At 38.0% G+C, this 14,550-nt stretch overlaps 1 protein-coding gene across 1 annotated transcript in view; it reads left to right on the top strand.

Moving 5' to 3' along the window:
- Positions 1-14,550, top strand: part of DNAH11 (dynein axonemal heavy chain 11) — a 371,689-nt gene that overhangs the window by 116,433 nt on the left and 240,706 nt on the right. The window contains exon 31 of the mRNA XM_031935967.1: positions 13,285-13,416. Coding sequence (XP_031791827.1) covers positions 13,285-13,416 — 132 coding nt within the window. The remainder of the gene's footprint in view (positions 1-13,284; positions 13,417-14,550) is intronic.

Genomic DNA, 14,550 nt, shown 5'->3' with positions numbered 1-14,550 from the left:
GGAATGGTACCAGCTCCTCCTTGTACCTCTGGTAGAATTCAGCTGTGAATCCATCTGGTCCTGGGCTTTTTTTGGTGGGCAGGCTATTAATTGTTGCCTCAATTTCAGAGGCTGCTATTGGTCTATTCAGGGATTCAACTTCTTCCTGGTTTAGTCTTGGAAGAGTGTACGTGTCCAGGAAATTATCCATTTCTTCTAGATTTTCTAGGTGATTTGCGTAGAGGTGTTTATAGTATTCTCTGATGGTAGTTTGTATTTCTGTGGGGTCGGTGGTGATATCCCCTTTATCATTTTTTATTGCGTCTATTTGATTCCTCTCTCTTTTCTTCTTTATTAGCCTTGCTAGCGGTCTGTCAATTTTGTTGATCTTTTCAAAAAACCAACTCCTGGATTCATTGATTTTTTGGAGGGTTTTTTGTGTCTCTATCTCCTTCAGTTCTGCTCTGATCTTAGTTATTTCTTGCCTTCTGCTAGCTTTTGAATGTGTTTGCTCTTGCCTCTCTAGTTCTTTTAATTGTGATGTTAGAGTGTCAATTTTAGATCTTTCCTGCTTTCTCTTGTGGGCACTTAGTGCTATAAATTTCCCTCTACACACTGCTTTAAATGTGTACCAGAGATTCTGGTATGTTGTATCTTTGTTCTCATTGGATTCAAAGAACATCTTTATTTCTGCTTTCATTTCGTTATGTACCCAGTAGTCATTCAGGAGCAGGTTGTTCAGTTTCCATGTAGTTGAGCGGTTTTGATTGAGTTTCTTAGTCCTGAGTTCTAGTTTGATTGCACTGTGGTCAGAGAGACAGTTTGTTATAATTTCTGTTCTTCTACATTTGCTGAGGAGTGCTTTACTTCCAATTATGTGGTCAATTTTATTAGGCATTTTTCTAATGTCTAAAGATGTTGAGCAACTTCTCATGGGGCAGTTAGCATTCGTACATCCTCTATTGTGAAGCGTCTATTAAGATCTTTTGATCTTTTGCTCCTTGTTCAAGTAATTGGATGATTTGCCTGATATATTTTTAAGACAGGGTCTCACTCTGTCAACCAGGCTGGAGTGCAGTGGCATAGTCTGCAGCCTCAAACTCCTGGGCTTGAATGATTCTCCTGCCTCAGCCTCTTTTGTAGCTGGGACTAGAGGCGAGCACCACCATATTCAGTTAAACATTTTAAAAATTCTTTTTGCAGGTCTTGCTATGTTTCCCAGGTTCTCTTGAGCTCCTGACCTCAAGTGATCCTCCTGCCTCAGCCTCCCAAAGTGTTGGAATTAAAGGTGTGAGCCACTGTGCCTGGTCTTTTTAAATTGTTGATTGTAGGATTTCTTTATTTATTTGGGATACAAGTTTTCTGTTACAAAATGGACTAATTTTCTTAATCGCATATTTTATCAAAAAGGTATAATTTTGATGCAGTGTAGTGTATCAAATTTTTTTTCATGGTTAGTGCTTTTTGTGTCTTTTTAAACATTTTTTTCTTTCTGTGGGGTGTGTGTGTGTGTGTGTGTGTGTGTGTGTGTGTGTGTGTGTGTGAGAGAGAGAGAGAGAGAGATGTTATTGCCTGTCCAAAAGTCATGAAAATATACTTCTGTTTCTTTCAAGGTGCTTCATGGTTCTGGGTGTTTCCCATTAGGTCTACAGTCCTTACCTCTTTCCTTTCTCTATTGAATTAATGTGACACCTTGGTCAACAGTCAACTGACTGTATATTTATGTGGATCTATTTTCAGATTCTCTTGTTCCATTGATCTATTTTTCTGCCTTCATGCCAAATCTACCTTTCTTAATTACCGTAGCTTTGTAGTAATCCTTAAAGTCATTTTATATATATCCTTCAACTTTGTTCATTATTTTCCCCAAGATTGTTTTGACTGTTTGAGGTTCTTTTCTATATAAATTTTACAATCACATTGTTTATTTTTACAAACCTAATTAATTTTTAGCCTAATTAAATTGTGACTGGGGCAGCCTCTAAATATAAATTTTGGAAGAATGAACATCTCAATAATTATGGTTCTTACAACCCAAGTACATGGTATATCTCTTTATATAAGTTTTTTGTACCTTCTCTCAACAATATTTTCTGTAGTTTTCAATGTAGAAGTCTTTCATATTTCTTATTAGATTTATTTTTAGGTAGTTGATATGTTTTTTATTCTATTTTATATACTAATTTTAAAATTTTATTTCCCAGTGTTTTTGGCTGGTATATAGAAATTTATTGATTTTTAAATATTCACCTTATATCTTGGGGCTTTGCTAAATTTACTTACTACATTTAATAGTTTTTAAATATATATATATGTATACTCTACAGGGCTTCCTATGTACAGAAATACATCGTCTATAAGTAATGACAGTTTTCTTCTCTTCCATTCTTTTTCCTTTTGTTTTTTATTTCCTTTTTTTGAGTTATTGAATTGACTGGGCCTCCAGCACAATGTTGAATAGAGGTAGTGAGACCATCCTTGTCCATTTACATTCTTTGGGAAGAATAACGTTTCTCCAGTAAATATGATGTAGTTGAATGTTTCTTGGAGATGCCCCTTATCAGATAGAGGAAAGTCCTTTCCATTACCACATGCAGAGAGTTTGCATCTTAAATCAGCATTGAGCTTTCTCAAATCTCATGAGATGACCATGCCATTCTGTTATTGTGGTGAATTTTCGAAAGTGAAGCCAACTTTGCACTCCTGAATAATAAACACTTGGTTATGAATTATCCTTTAAGTGTAGGGGGTGTCTGTGTATGTCTTTGGCTGGATTCTATTTGCTATTATTTTGTTAACAAATTCTACATTTATGTTTATCAGGGACGTTTGCCTGTAATTTTCTTTTTCTATGATATCTTTGCCAGATTTTGAAATCAGGGTATACTCTTAGAAGGAGTTGGAAAGTGATCCATTTATGTCTGTTTTGTGAAAGACTTTATGATAGACATCACTTGTGATGCATCTGGGCCTGAAGTTTTCTTTGTAGAACATTTTTTATTGTAAATTGATTTCTTTTATACATATGCAGCTGTTTAGTTTTTTTGGGGGGCTTCTTTTCTTGTGTCAGTTTTGGAAGTTTGTATTTTTCAAGATATTTGCCCATTTTAAGTAATTCAGCATGTGGCAAATTACAGACCTCTGGCCAAATCTGGCCCAGTGTCTATTGTCTGTGGCTATTTTCACATTACGATGGCAGAGTGGAGTGGCTGTGACAGAGACTACATGGCCTACAAATCCAAAAGTATTTACTATCTGGTCCTTTACAGAAAAGGGGCCACTCTTGGTCTACGCTTTTCAATTTATTGATGTAAGTTGGTCATGCCATTTCAGTGTTATCCTCAGAACATCTGGAAGGTCTGCCCAGATGTCCTACTTTCATTTCTGGGGTTGGTAATTTTTTTCTCCTTTTTTTCTTGATTGGGTTTTCTAGGTGTTTATCAAGTTTATTTCTGTTTTCAAAGAACTAACCTTTGACGTTACTGGTTTTCTCTATAATTTGTTTTATATTTCACTTATTTCTGCCCTTATTTTGATTATTTCCTTTCTTCTTCTTGCTTTGAGCTTAATTTGTTCCTTTTTTTCAAGTTTCTTAAGGTGAGTGCTTATTGACTTTATACCTTTTTCTTTTCTAATATAAGCATTTAAAGGAACTTTTAAAACTTGAAAAATATCTACCAGAAACCTGCAGAGAAAATCATACTTAATGGTGAAACATTAGAGTCATTTCCATTAGTGTCAGGAATGAGGTAATTATGCTCACTATCTCTGACATTCATTGCTCAGTTTTGCACTAGTGGTTTTAGCAGTAGTATTAAAGGAGAAGTAGGAAGTGAGCATTGGAAAGGAGGACAACAAACTGAGATTCAGCAACCCATGTTCTGATAGTTTTAAGAGCAGGAGACTTGGTCTCTTTGTCATTTCCTTTGCTCTGGCTGGTGGAAATGAAAATTCATTGTTTCTGATACTGCTGAAGGTGAAACTGGTAGGTTTCAAGATTAGAGGTCCTTGTTGCTGTTATGAAACAAGAAGAACTTCAGTATTATGTCCTGTTAGAAAGAGATTGAGAGTTCTGGTAACTGATCCCCAAGGTGCTATACTAGTTATATTGTAATGTTCACTTTGATCTGCTAAGCTGAGGACTTCTAGCTCCAGACTACTTTTTTATTTTTAAGAGACTGGGTCTTGCTCTGTTGTCCAGGCTAGAGTGCAGTGATGTGATCATAGCTCACTGCAGTCTCAAACTTCTGGACTCAAACAGTCCTCCTGCCTCAGTCTCCCAAGTAGCTAGGACTACAGAGGCTTGACACCATGTCTGGCTAATTTTTAAATTTTTTGTAGAGATAGGGTCTTGCTGTGTTGCCTAGGCTGGTCTCAAACTCCTGGCCTCAAGGAATCCTTGCTCCTTGGCCTCCAGAAGCACAGGGGTTACAGGCATGAGCCAGCAAATCTGACCTCCAGATCTCAACTTTTCTGCAGAGTGGCCTCTTCCAGCTTCTTTGCCACCATGGCTTGGGTGTCCCCATATTGGGAGATATGCCATGACTGATGCTGGTAAAACTGCAATGCTTCCGCTGCAAGGAAGACTTTTTTTTTTCTTTGTTGCCTGATTTAAACCTACATTATTTAGGGATACACTCTTTAAATTCACAGTATGGCCTCTTTCTACCATGATGCCATAGGAGCCAGGACGGAAAAAATGGGGGACCAGCCACCACTATGTATCAGGAATCACTGCTTCTCTCTGACCTTGAGTCTGTTACTTTCTAGGTCTGACATTGTCCTACATGGTGAACCCACCATCATCCTACCGCGCTCTCTGGCCCTCTTTGGGAACACTAGTCCCTTAGATATGTGTATCCTATAAACCCCAATGGTGGTCAAGATCGTGCCTTTTCCTTTTTTCTTTTTTTCATGGTTTGTGACATACAAGGTGTAAGATTTTGTCTTTTTGTTAGGAAGCATTTCTATGTTTATATAAATAAGAGAATTCATAGGTGGGGTATACTGAGTTATCTCCCTCTCCTCACCACAATTATTGGAGGCCAGCACTTGCCTGGTCTGATGCCCTGTTATCCACATAAGAAGGTTTTGTGTTTGTAGAATAAACAGTAAGATCTTAGAATTCTGTGCTAGTCCCTGGCTCCACCATGTATAACTGTGTGATCTCAGGCAGATTATCTCATATTCTCATATGTAAAACTGGAATACTAATCGTGCCTACTTCATAAAGTTGTGATGATTAAATTAGAAAACACACAGTACACATGTATACATACAATGCCTGTCAGTGCTTTTATTATCTGCTGACATCATCAGAGAGGGACTAGAGCAATGGCCATCAGGCTGATGTCCCTCCCCCGATACCATCCTCCAGGTAGGAGGCAAGGGCGACCTCCACTGTCCAGAGCATTTCTCCACCTCTGCTCTGGGTCCCTTCTGCTCTGACCTCTCTCAAGGCTGCCCTGACTTTCTTTCCTCCCGTTTCTTCAGTTTCTACCTCTTGCTCATTCCCATCAGTAATTAAACATGCCCAACTCCCTCATTACTCAGAATAACTAAAAATTGTTCATTCATGCCACATCTTTTATTTCCTGCCTTATCTCTGTAGCCTTTTTTATAATCAAGCTTGCTGACCTAATGTCTATACTTGCTCTTTCCTTTTTCTCATCACCACAACCTATTTATTTCTACCACTTGGTTGAGTCTATTTCTATTTTCTTTAATTTAGAAAATACTTCCTACTTCTTCACATACTCTCTTCCTTTATATTCATGTTTTTTTGAATTCTAGTTTTCTAACTAGAAAACTTGGACTGCTCTTTACTTCACCTGGCTGGTCTTCCTCCTGCTCCTCAAATATTCCTGTTCCTTATGGCTGTATTCTGTTTTGGTTTGTGTGTGTGTGGAGGGGGGGGGTTGTTTTATTTCATTTTGTTTTTGACGGAGTTTCACTCCGGCGCCCAGGCTGGAATGAGGTGGTGCAATCTCGGCTTACTGCAACCTCTGCCTCCCAGGTTCAAGCAATTCTCCTGCCTCAGCCTCCCAAGTACCTGGAATTACAGGCGTGATCATGCCTAGCTAATTTTTGTATTTTTAGTAGAGACGGGGCTTCGCCATCTTGGCCAGACTGGTCTTGAACTCCTGATCTCAGGTGATCCACCCGCCCTGGTCTCCCAAAGTGCTGGGATTACAGATGTGAGCCACTGTGCCTGACCTGTTTTTGTGTTTTGTTTTGTTTTGTTTTGTTTGAGATGGGGTCTTGCTCTGTCATCCAGGTTGGAGTGCAGTGGTGTGATCTTGGCTCACTGCAACCTCTGCCTCCCAGCTTCAAACAATTCTTGTGCCTCAGCCTCCTAAGTAACTGGAGTTACAAGTGTGCACCACCATGCCCAGCTAATGTTTTTGTATTTTTAGTAGATACAGGGTTTTGCCATGTTGACCATGCTGGCCTGATCAAGAGATGGATAACTCTAGTGATCCATCTGCCTCAGCCTCCCACAATCTTTCTTTTTCCTTACCTTTTCTTTCTCCACACATCCCTGACTAATTTCATCCACTTTTATGGCTGCTCAGTTTCCTTTACCCCAGTCTGCATCTCTCTCCTGAAGCACAGCCAGAAACAGATAGGGATTTTTCACTGAAGTCTCACAGGCACACCCAACCTAAAAGATCCAGTGTACGTTCGCTCTTCTCAAACTTGCCTCCCAATGTGCCCAGCTGCGGGAAGAACAACAACGACGACAACAAAACAAAAAAAACCCAACATTCTTCACTAGTTGCTCACACTAGAAGCCCGCTTGACTATTCTTTTGCTCAATAGCCAATCAACCACCAAATCTCTTTAACTGTCCTGAAGATCCCTATTCTCAATGCCTTCTCCAGCTGCTTTGATAATATCCTATACCAAGCCACTCTCTTCTCTCATCTAAATGACTGTAGCATCCTCCTCTCAGGTCTTTTTTCTTCCAGTCTTACTTTCCTCCAATTCATTGTTTACAGCATAGCCAGAGAGATAATTTAATAACACAAATCTCATTATCACCCTGCCTTCTAGACCTTTCAGCACCATCTCATTGTCCTAACTGAGCTGGGTAAGACCTGCACACCTGGGCACTTGCTTTCCTCTGCAGCATCTTTAAACACCTGTCCTTCCTCTGCTGCCCACTCCTGCCATGGGTGACCTCTTTCGGTTCTTCCACAGAGCCACCTGTCCATTCAGGGCCTTTCCGCAGCCTGCTCCCGGGGGCTTAACGACTGCCTCCCTGTTGGCCAACCGCTAAATTCTTCTCAACCTAAATCCTGCTCATTCTTTAGGTCTTAGTATACATTCCTCTAAAGTGCCTTTCTAAGCCCTAGATCAGGCAAGCCCTATTTCTGTGTGCTGTCAGAGTACTTTCTACTTGCCCTAGCAAAACAATTTAAATTATTTATCTGCATTCCTTGTTGTCCTGTAAGGTCTGGAAACAAGAACCACATTTTTCATCTTGTATGAATGAGTGAATGAGAGAACAAAAAACTTGTTCTGGTGTGTATTGTTGCTATTGTTCATTTGTTCATTTCTTCCTTCATCAATTCATACAGTGAGTGTTGACTTGGACACGTGCTTTATGCTGGCTGCTATGCTAAACATGAGAACACAACCCAGAGTAAGACAGATACGGGCCTTGCTCCTTTAGAGCTTAGGGTGGAGGAGACAGACAAAGAAATACATGATTGGTAGGATGCTCATAAGTTCCATAAAGATAATAAAATAGAAGCATTTAGAATAAATAGGGGGTAATAGTAAATAGAATGGCCAGGGAAGGCCAATTTGAGGAGGTAAATTTTAACTACAACTTTGAATAATGAGAGGAAGCCAATCATACAAGGATTAGAAGGAAGATGACTCCAGGCACATGAAATGGTTGCTGTGGCGTTAAAGCAGCTGTGATAGGAGAAAAAAGGGAAGGCCAGCATGGTTACTGAAGTGAGATAGGAAAGGAGTGGTGTGAGGTCATGGAAGACTTTGTACTCCAAGAACAAAAGTTTGGATTTTACTCTAAGTTGGGCTTATTTCTAGTTCAAGATATATGCTGTACTTGCACTCTAACGAAGCCAAGATGTACCAGGAAAACAGCCACTTGAGTTTCAAAGGGACGTAGGTAGACTTGAGCCAGACATCCTTGATCCGGAGGAAAATCATGTAACACTATTGCAATCAGTGGCAAGAATATATACTGATTTTACACGATAGGGTATATTTTCTTAAAGTTGCTAAGGAATGTTTTATATGTCACATACCGTAAACTTATATGCAAGTACAGTACTGACCATCATGATTGCTACCTGTTGCCACCGCCCAAATACTACAGACATTTTTTAACTACATTACATAACTATGGGTGCAGAATTTTATTACTTACTAAAGAGTATCATCAGAGAAGGTTTAATCTTGATACACAGTATAAGATCCCCAACATATAATGCTGTGCAGATTGTTGACAAGCTGTGTTTTTAATCATCTTCCATTTGACTGCACTTCTGTGAAAAATGAATCAATAATGCAGAAATCACAGGTTGTTGGGAGGCTCAGATAAGACAATGCATGTGAATGCACTTAAAATTATAAATGTTCTTATAAGGTATACGATATTATTACTGTTGTTGCAATCAACTCTTTTTCTTTAACCAAATACTGATAGTGGTATAAGATTGGATACTGCAAAGACCACGTATCTTGACCCAGGTGAGAAAATATCCAAGGTCTAAATAACTCTTTTCTCACTAAAGTGTATATTACTTTTCCTTAGAAACTTGCGTAGGCATGGGTTGTTAATGTACATTAATTCATCTTTTCAGCAGATACACATTGAATACCCACACTCTTTGACAGTTCTTCAGTGGCTCTGGGATAAGGCACCGAATAAGATGGACGCTGTCCTTGACTTTGTGGAACATAAAATCTAGGGGATGATGAGCAGTGAACATATTAGACATAAAACAATAATCACATCTGCTTTTTAAACATGTAACTACTTTTTAAAGATGCAGTTTATTAAAATACAGGTATATCTCATTTTACTGTGATTTGCTTTACTGTGCTTTGCAGATACTGCTTTATTTTTGTAAGATTTGTGGCAGTCCCATCTATGCTGGGCATTGACATCATCATTCAAACAACATGAACTTGCTTTGTGTCTTTGCATCACATTTTGGTAATTCTTGGAATATTTAAATTTTTTATTATTGTGTCTATTATAGTGGTCTGTGATCAGTAATCTTTTTTATTTTTTGAGAAAGAATCTCACTCTGTCGCCCAGGCTGGAGTGCAGTGGTGTGATGTCAGCTCACTGCAGACTAGACCTCCCAGATTCAAGCGATTCTCCTGCCTCAGCCTCCCGTGTAACTGGGATTATGGGTACAGATCACTATGCCTGGCTGATATTTTTGTATTTTTAGTAAAGATGGGGTTTCACCCCATTGGCCAGGCTGGTCTTGAACTCCTGAGCTCAAGTGATCCACCTACCTCAGCCTCCCAAAGTGCTGGGATTACAGGCTTGAGCCATCACGGCCGGCCTGTGATCAGTGATCTTTGATGTCACTCTTGTAGTAGGTTAAGGCACATCATTACCAACAATATCTTTTGACTTTTTTTATTATAGCCACTGTAATAGGTGTGAGGTGATAGCTCATTGTGGTTTTGATTTCTCTAATGATTAGTGATTTTGAGCATCTTTTCATATACTAGTTAGCCATTTGTATGTTTTCTTTGGGAAAATGTCTATTCTGGTCCTTTGCCCATTGCTAATCAGGCTATTTGTTGCCATTGAGTTGTATGAGTTCCTTATATATTTTAGATATTAACTCCTTATCAGATATATTGTTAGTAAATATTTTCTTCCATTCTATAGGCTACCTTTTCATTTTGTTGATTTTTTCTGTTGATGTACAGAAACTTTTTAGTTTGATATAGTTCACTTGTTTTTTATTTTTTTATTTTGTTGCTATACTTTTGGTGTCAAGTCCAAAAAATCATTGTCAAGACCAAAGTCATGAAGCTTTTCCCACATTTTTAAAGGAGTTTTACAGTTTCAGGTCTTATCTTTAAGTCTTAGATCCATTTTGAGTTGTTTCTTTGTGTGTGTGTATAGTGTAAGGGTCCAATTTCATTCTTTTGCATGTGATGTCCCGTTTTTTCCAACACCATTTATGTAAGAACCTTCTTTCTTCACTGTTTTTTGTTCCTATGCTGACAATTAGTTGAAAAATTTATTTTTTAACTCTCTATTTTGTTCCATTGGTCTTTGTGCCTTTTTGTATGCTAGTACCACACTGTTTTGATTACTATAGCTTTGTAATATAATTTGAAATCAGAAGATGTGCTGCCTCCAGCTTTGTTTTTCTTGCTTAAGATTGCTTTGGCTATTCGGAGTCCTTGGTGATTCCATATAAAATTTAAGATTGTTTTTTCTACAACTGCAAAAAAAAAAATGCCATTGAAATATTGATGCAGTTGCATTAAGTCTACAGAGAATTCTGGAAGTACAGAGATTTTAACAAACATAAATTCCTCTAATCCAAGGGCATGGGATCATTCCATTTATTTTTGTTTTTAATTTTTTCCTTTGAGTTTTGTAGTTTTCAGTGTACAGATCTTTGACCTCCTTGGTGGTTGGTAGGAAGTAGTATAGCCATTATGGAAAACGTTATGAACATTCCTCAAAATATTAAAAATAGAACTACCATATGATCCAAAAATCTCAGTTCTGGGTATATAGGTAAAGGAAATAAAATCACTATCTTGACAAGATATGTGCACTCCCATGTTCATTGCAGCTTTATTCACAATCACCAAGATGTGGAAAAAAACCCAAGTATTCATTGATAGATGGATAAAGAAAATGTGTAGACACTCATGCAAACACCCATGCACACACACACCGAGGAATATGATTTAGCCTTTACAAAGAAGGAATCCTACCATTTGTGACAACCTGGATGAATCTGAAGGGCATTATTCTATGTAAAATAAGCTAAACACAGACAGACAAATACTGCATGATCTCACTTATAAGTGGATTTTTAAAGAAAGTCTAACACATAGTAACAGTAGAATGGTGGTTACCAGAGAATGGGAGGGAGGAAAACAGAAGATATTGGTCAAAGTGTACAAACTTCCAGTTATAGCATGAATAAGTTCTAGAGACCTAATGTAACATATGGCAACTATAGTTAATAATAATGTAGTGTACACCTGAAATTTGCTAAGACAGTAAATACCAAGTATTCTCACTTAAAAGATATGTGAACTGAAGGATATGTCAATTAGCTTCCTTGGAGTAATAGTTTCACAATATATACATATATCAAAATATCACATTGTATATCTTAAATTTATACAATTTTTATTTTTCAATCATACCTCAATAAAGCCGGAGGGTGGGGGAAATAGGGCAAATGCTTATAAAGCTGTCATGTATCCTGAGTGTCTAGGGGACATATAATAATACTTTTATTTCTTTAAGCCAGCTTTCCTTTGTGTTTGACTTTAAGTCTGTCCTGAATGCTTCTTGCACAGCTACAGTTTCTCAGACCTGAAGGGATGGGTAGGTCTTGTGGAGGCTGGAGAGGGTCTATGTGATGAATCTGAAGTCAGACTGTTGGAATTTGAATTTCCCCTCCCTGGATTCGCAAATGTGGTTAATAGGCCTTTGACTCAATTTTCTCATCTGCAAAGTTCGGCTAACAGATTGTCTTAAGATTAAGTGCAAGGAGATCAGCAACGTGCTTAGTCAGTGCCTGGAACCTTCTGTGTTCTCATTTCATGGAAATTGCGCATGTTACGGTTGTCTCTTCCTGCCTTTCTTCTCCCTTCTTATTCCAGCTGTATGACTTTCTCCAGCCTCCAGCTGCACGGCAATCTCAGGGAAGTGTGCAGGCTTTTGCATTTTCCGGGGCATGATAGTAGTACAATAGTGAACCTGTATTTGACAGTAGGCTACAAAGGGTTGAGTCTCTGGTGATCTGTCATATTCGCTTACTGCCAGCTTTCTCAGGTGCTAGCAGTTTGTCATTGACTGTCCTTTTGCAAAGCTGAAGAGAAAAGGGGATGGTATTGTTTCACAGTATGATACCTGGAATAAAGCAGAAATACTGTTTTTGTAAATAAGGCTTGAGTAAGGCAGAAATCTTTTTGTGTGAATAACCATACTAACAAAATGACCACCTAAGACAGAATCTTTCAAACCTCTCTGACCACAATTCACCATAAGAAATATTTTCTATCAGATCCAAGTGCACATGTTTATGTAGATAATCAAAACAGAAATAAAACAGCATGAAACAATACATTCTCTTACTACCTGTAATGCTGTATTTTCTATTCCAGTCACTTCAATGAATTGTCGTTCATGGCATTCCATTTTATTCCTTTCCATTCTATGAAAAAAGACCAGCAGTTTGAAAAATACTTATCTACGAGTTTGACGGACCTAAACAAGAGTAGGGATGTGAATAAGAGTAGAGGAGGACATTCTTCAGCTCTACATTTTAAATATTTTTTCAGTAATCATCACTATCTTGTATTTTTAAAAACCAAAGCAAACACAAATTGTTAGGTGAATGCTTCTCTAAAGAAAAATATAATTTGTCATTTAGCTCTTACTATGCTTTTTTAGTCTAATTTGGCCTTTTAAGATTTGTAGTCATTTCTGTTTCAACAATATTATGGACCAGATTATCATTAGGGTAGAGGGTCAGTTCCGTGCAGCCAGGAAACCCTGTGTCTGCCCCGGCTTTGTCATTACTCACAGGTTCTCTTGGCCTTCATCTGTGGGAGGGGATAATAATATTGTCATTCCTAGACCAAGGTTCTTTGAGGACCAGCTGGGGTAACACATTTGAAATTGTTTTGTGGCCAGGCGTGGTGGCTCATGCCTGTAATCCCAGCATTTTGGGAGGCCGAGGTAGGCAGATCACTTGAGATCAAGAGTTTTGAGACGAGCCTGGCCAAAATGGTGAAATCCTGTCCCTACCAAAAATATAAAAATTAGCTGGGTGTGGTGGCGGGCACCTGCAATCCCAACTACTAGGGAAGCTGAGGCAGAATTGCTTGAACCCAGGACGCAGAGGTTGCAGTGAGCTGAGATCGCGCCACTGCACTCCAGCCTGGGTGACAGAGAGAGACTCCATCTCAAAAAAGAAAAAAAGAAAGGAAGAAATTGTTTTGCAAACTAAATCAGTCTTTACAAATATGAAGAATTTGGGGCTCTTAAATTTTATATTTGTAACCCTCCCCTCCTTTTTAAAAAATGATTCCTTCTAGATTTCTCAGCTGAATACACTGATTACACTTTTGCTGGGAGAACTTCCACCTGGAGACAGACAGAAGATCATGACAATTTGTACCATTGATGTCCATGCCAGAGACGTGGTGGCAAAACTTATTTCTCAGAAGGCAAGTTGTTTGTAGAAATTTTATGTATTCATTATTGTTTCCTGAAAGTGATGTTTATTGCCAGAGTAGTTCCAAGAAAGTCATTGTTTTTTGAAAGTTTGTATGTTTTAATTAGTCCTGAAAGATTGTGATTAACTTGGGTGCATTTGATTTTGGTTAGCCAATATATTATCCTGATGAGACTTATTCCAAGTGATATCCTGAAAGGTTTTGCCAAGTTAGGAACATCAGATCATCAAAAAAATTTTATCACAACGGAAGAACCATGAGAAATCACTGTGTTCATCTCTCTGTGTGTGACCATCTTGGTCACTGGCCTGTGAGCCTCACCTCTGTGATTTACACAGCCAATAGCAGTAAGATTATGTGTATGTAATTTAAACCATGTCTATGTGCCTTTGATACATTTCCCCTTGAAGAAAGAGGTGTTGGTCATAATTCTAGGTTGTCAGTTGGGTAATCCTTTGTCTCTTCCTTGAACAACTAAATTATTGTCTTGTAAGAAGTTATTTTCTAATTCTTTTAGTATACTAATAACCTTTCTTTTACATATCTTTAAAATGTCTGTGTGTCTTTAAGTGTTGGCAGTGTTTAACATGAAAGGAGAATTTTGTCATCCTTCTTTCCAAAATACATTCCTATTTACAAAAGTCAGGAATATGCTTGTCTACTGGGTTACACTTGTTTGGTAGTACTAAAACAAGGCAATTCCTTTCACAATTTGAATGCCTGTATGTATTGTGAAATGTTTCTGTGGTTTTTCTGTTTCTTTTTCTCAATTTATTAAAAGCAAAGTGAATTTAAATTATTTGTATAAAGTGCAAGAAAATGCTTCTTCATGTAAACCATAAACATACATTAATATTCCTTGATCCAGCTTCAGGACCACTAGTGAGTGATATTCTTTAATTGCTAGTCCAAAACTTTTCCTTGCAAAACATCACTTACCATGTGTTCTCATTTTAATAATGAACTGTTGATAACTACTCCTATAATATGGTCTTGTATCTTCTTATATATTTTATTCTGTTTTATAAGTCTGATGATTTGTAGTAGGATAAATTCTGATTTAAAATATGTCCTTTATTTTGTACTAAAAATACTTTTGTCTAATTCCCAACCATCTTATATACA

This window comes from Piliocolobus tephrosceles, chromosome 8, assembly GCF_002776525.5.
Source record: "Piliocolobus tephrosceles isolate RC106 chromosome 8, ASM277652v3, whole genome shotgun sequence".
Lineage (NCBI taxonomy): Eukaryota > Metazoa > Chordata > Mammalia > Primates > Cercopithecidae > Piliocolobus > Piliocolobus tephrosceles.
The sequence above is the reverse complement of the archived record's forward strand: the minus strand, read 5'-3'. Positions and strand labels throughout refer to the sequence as shown.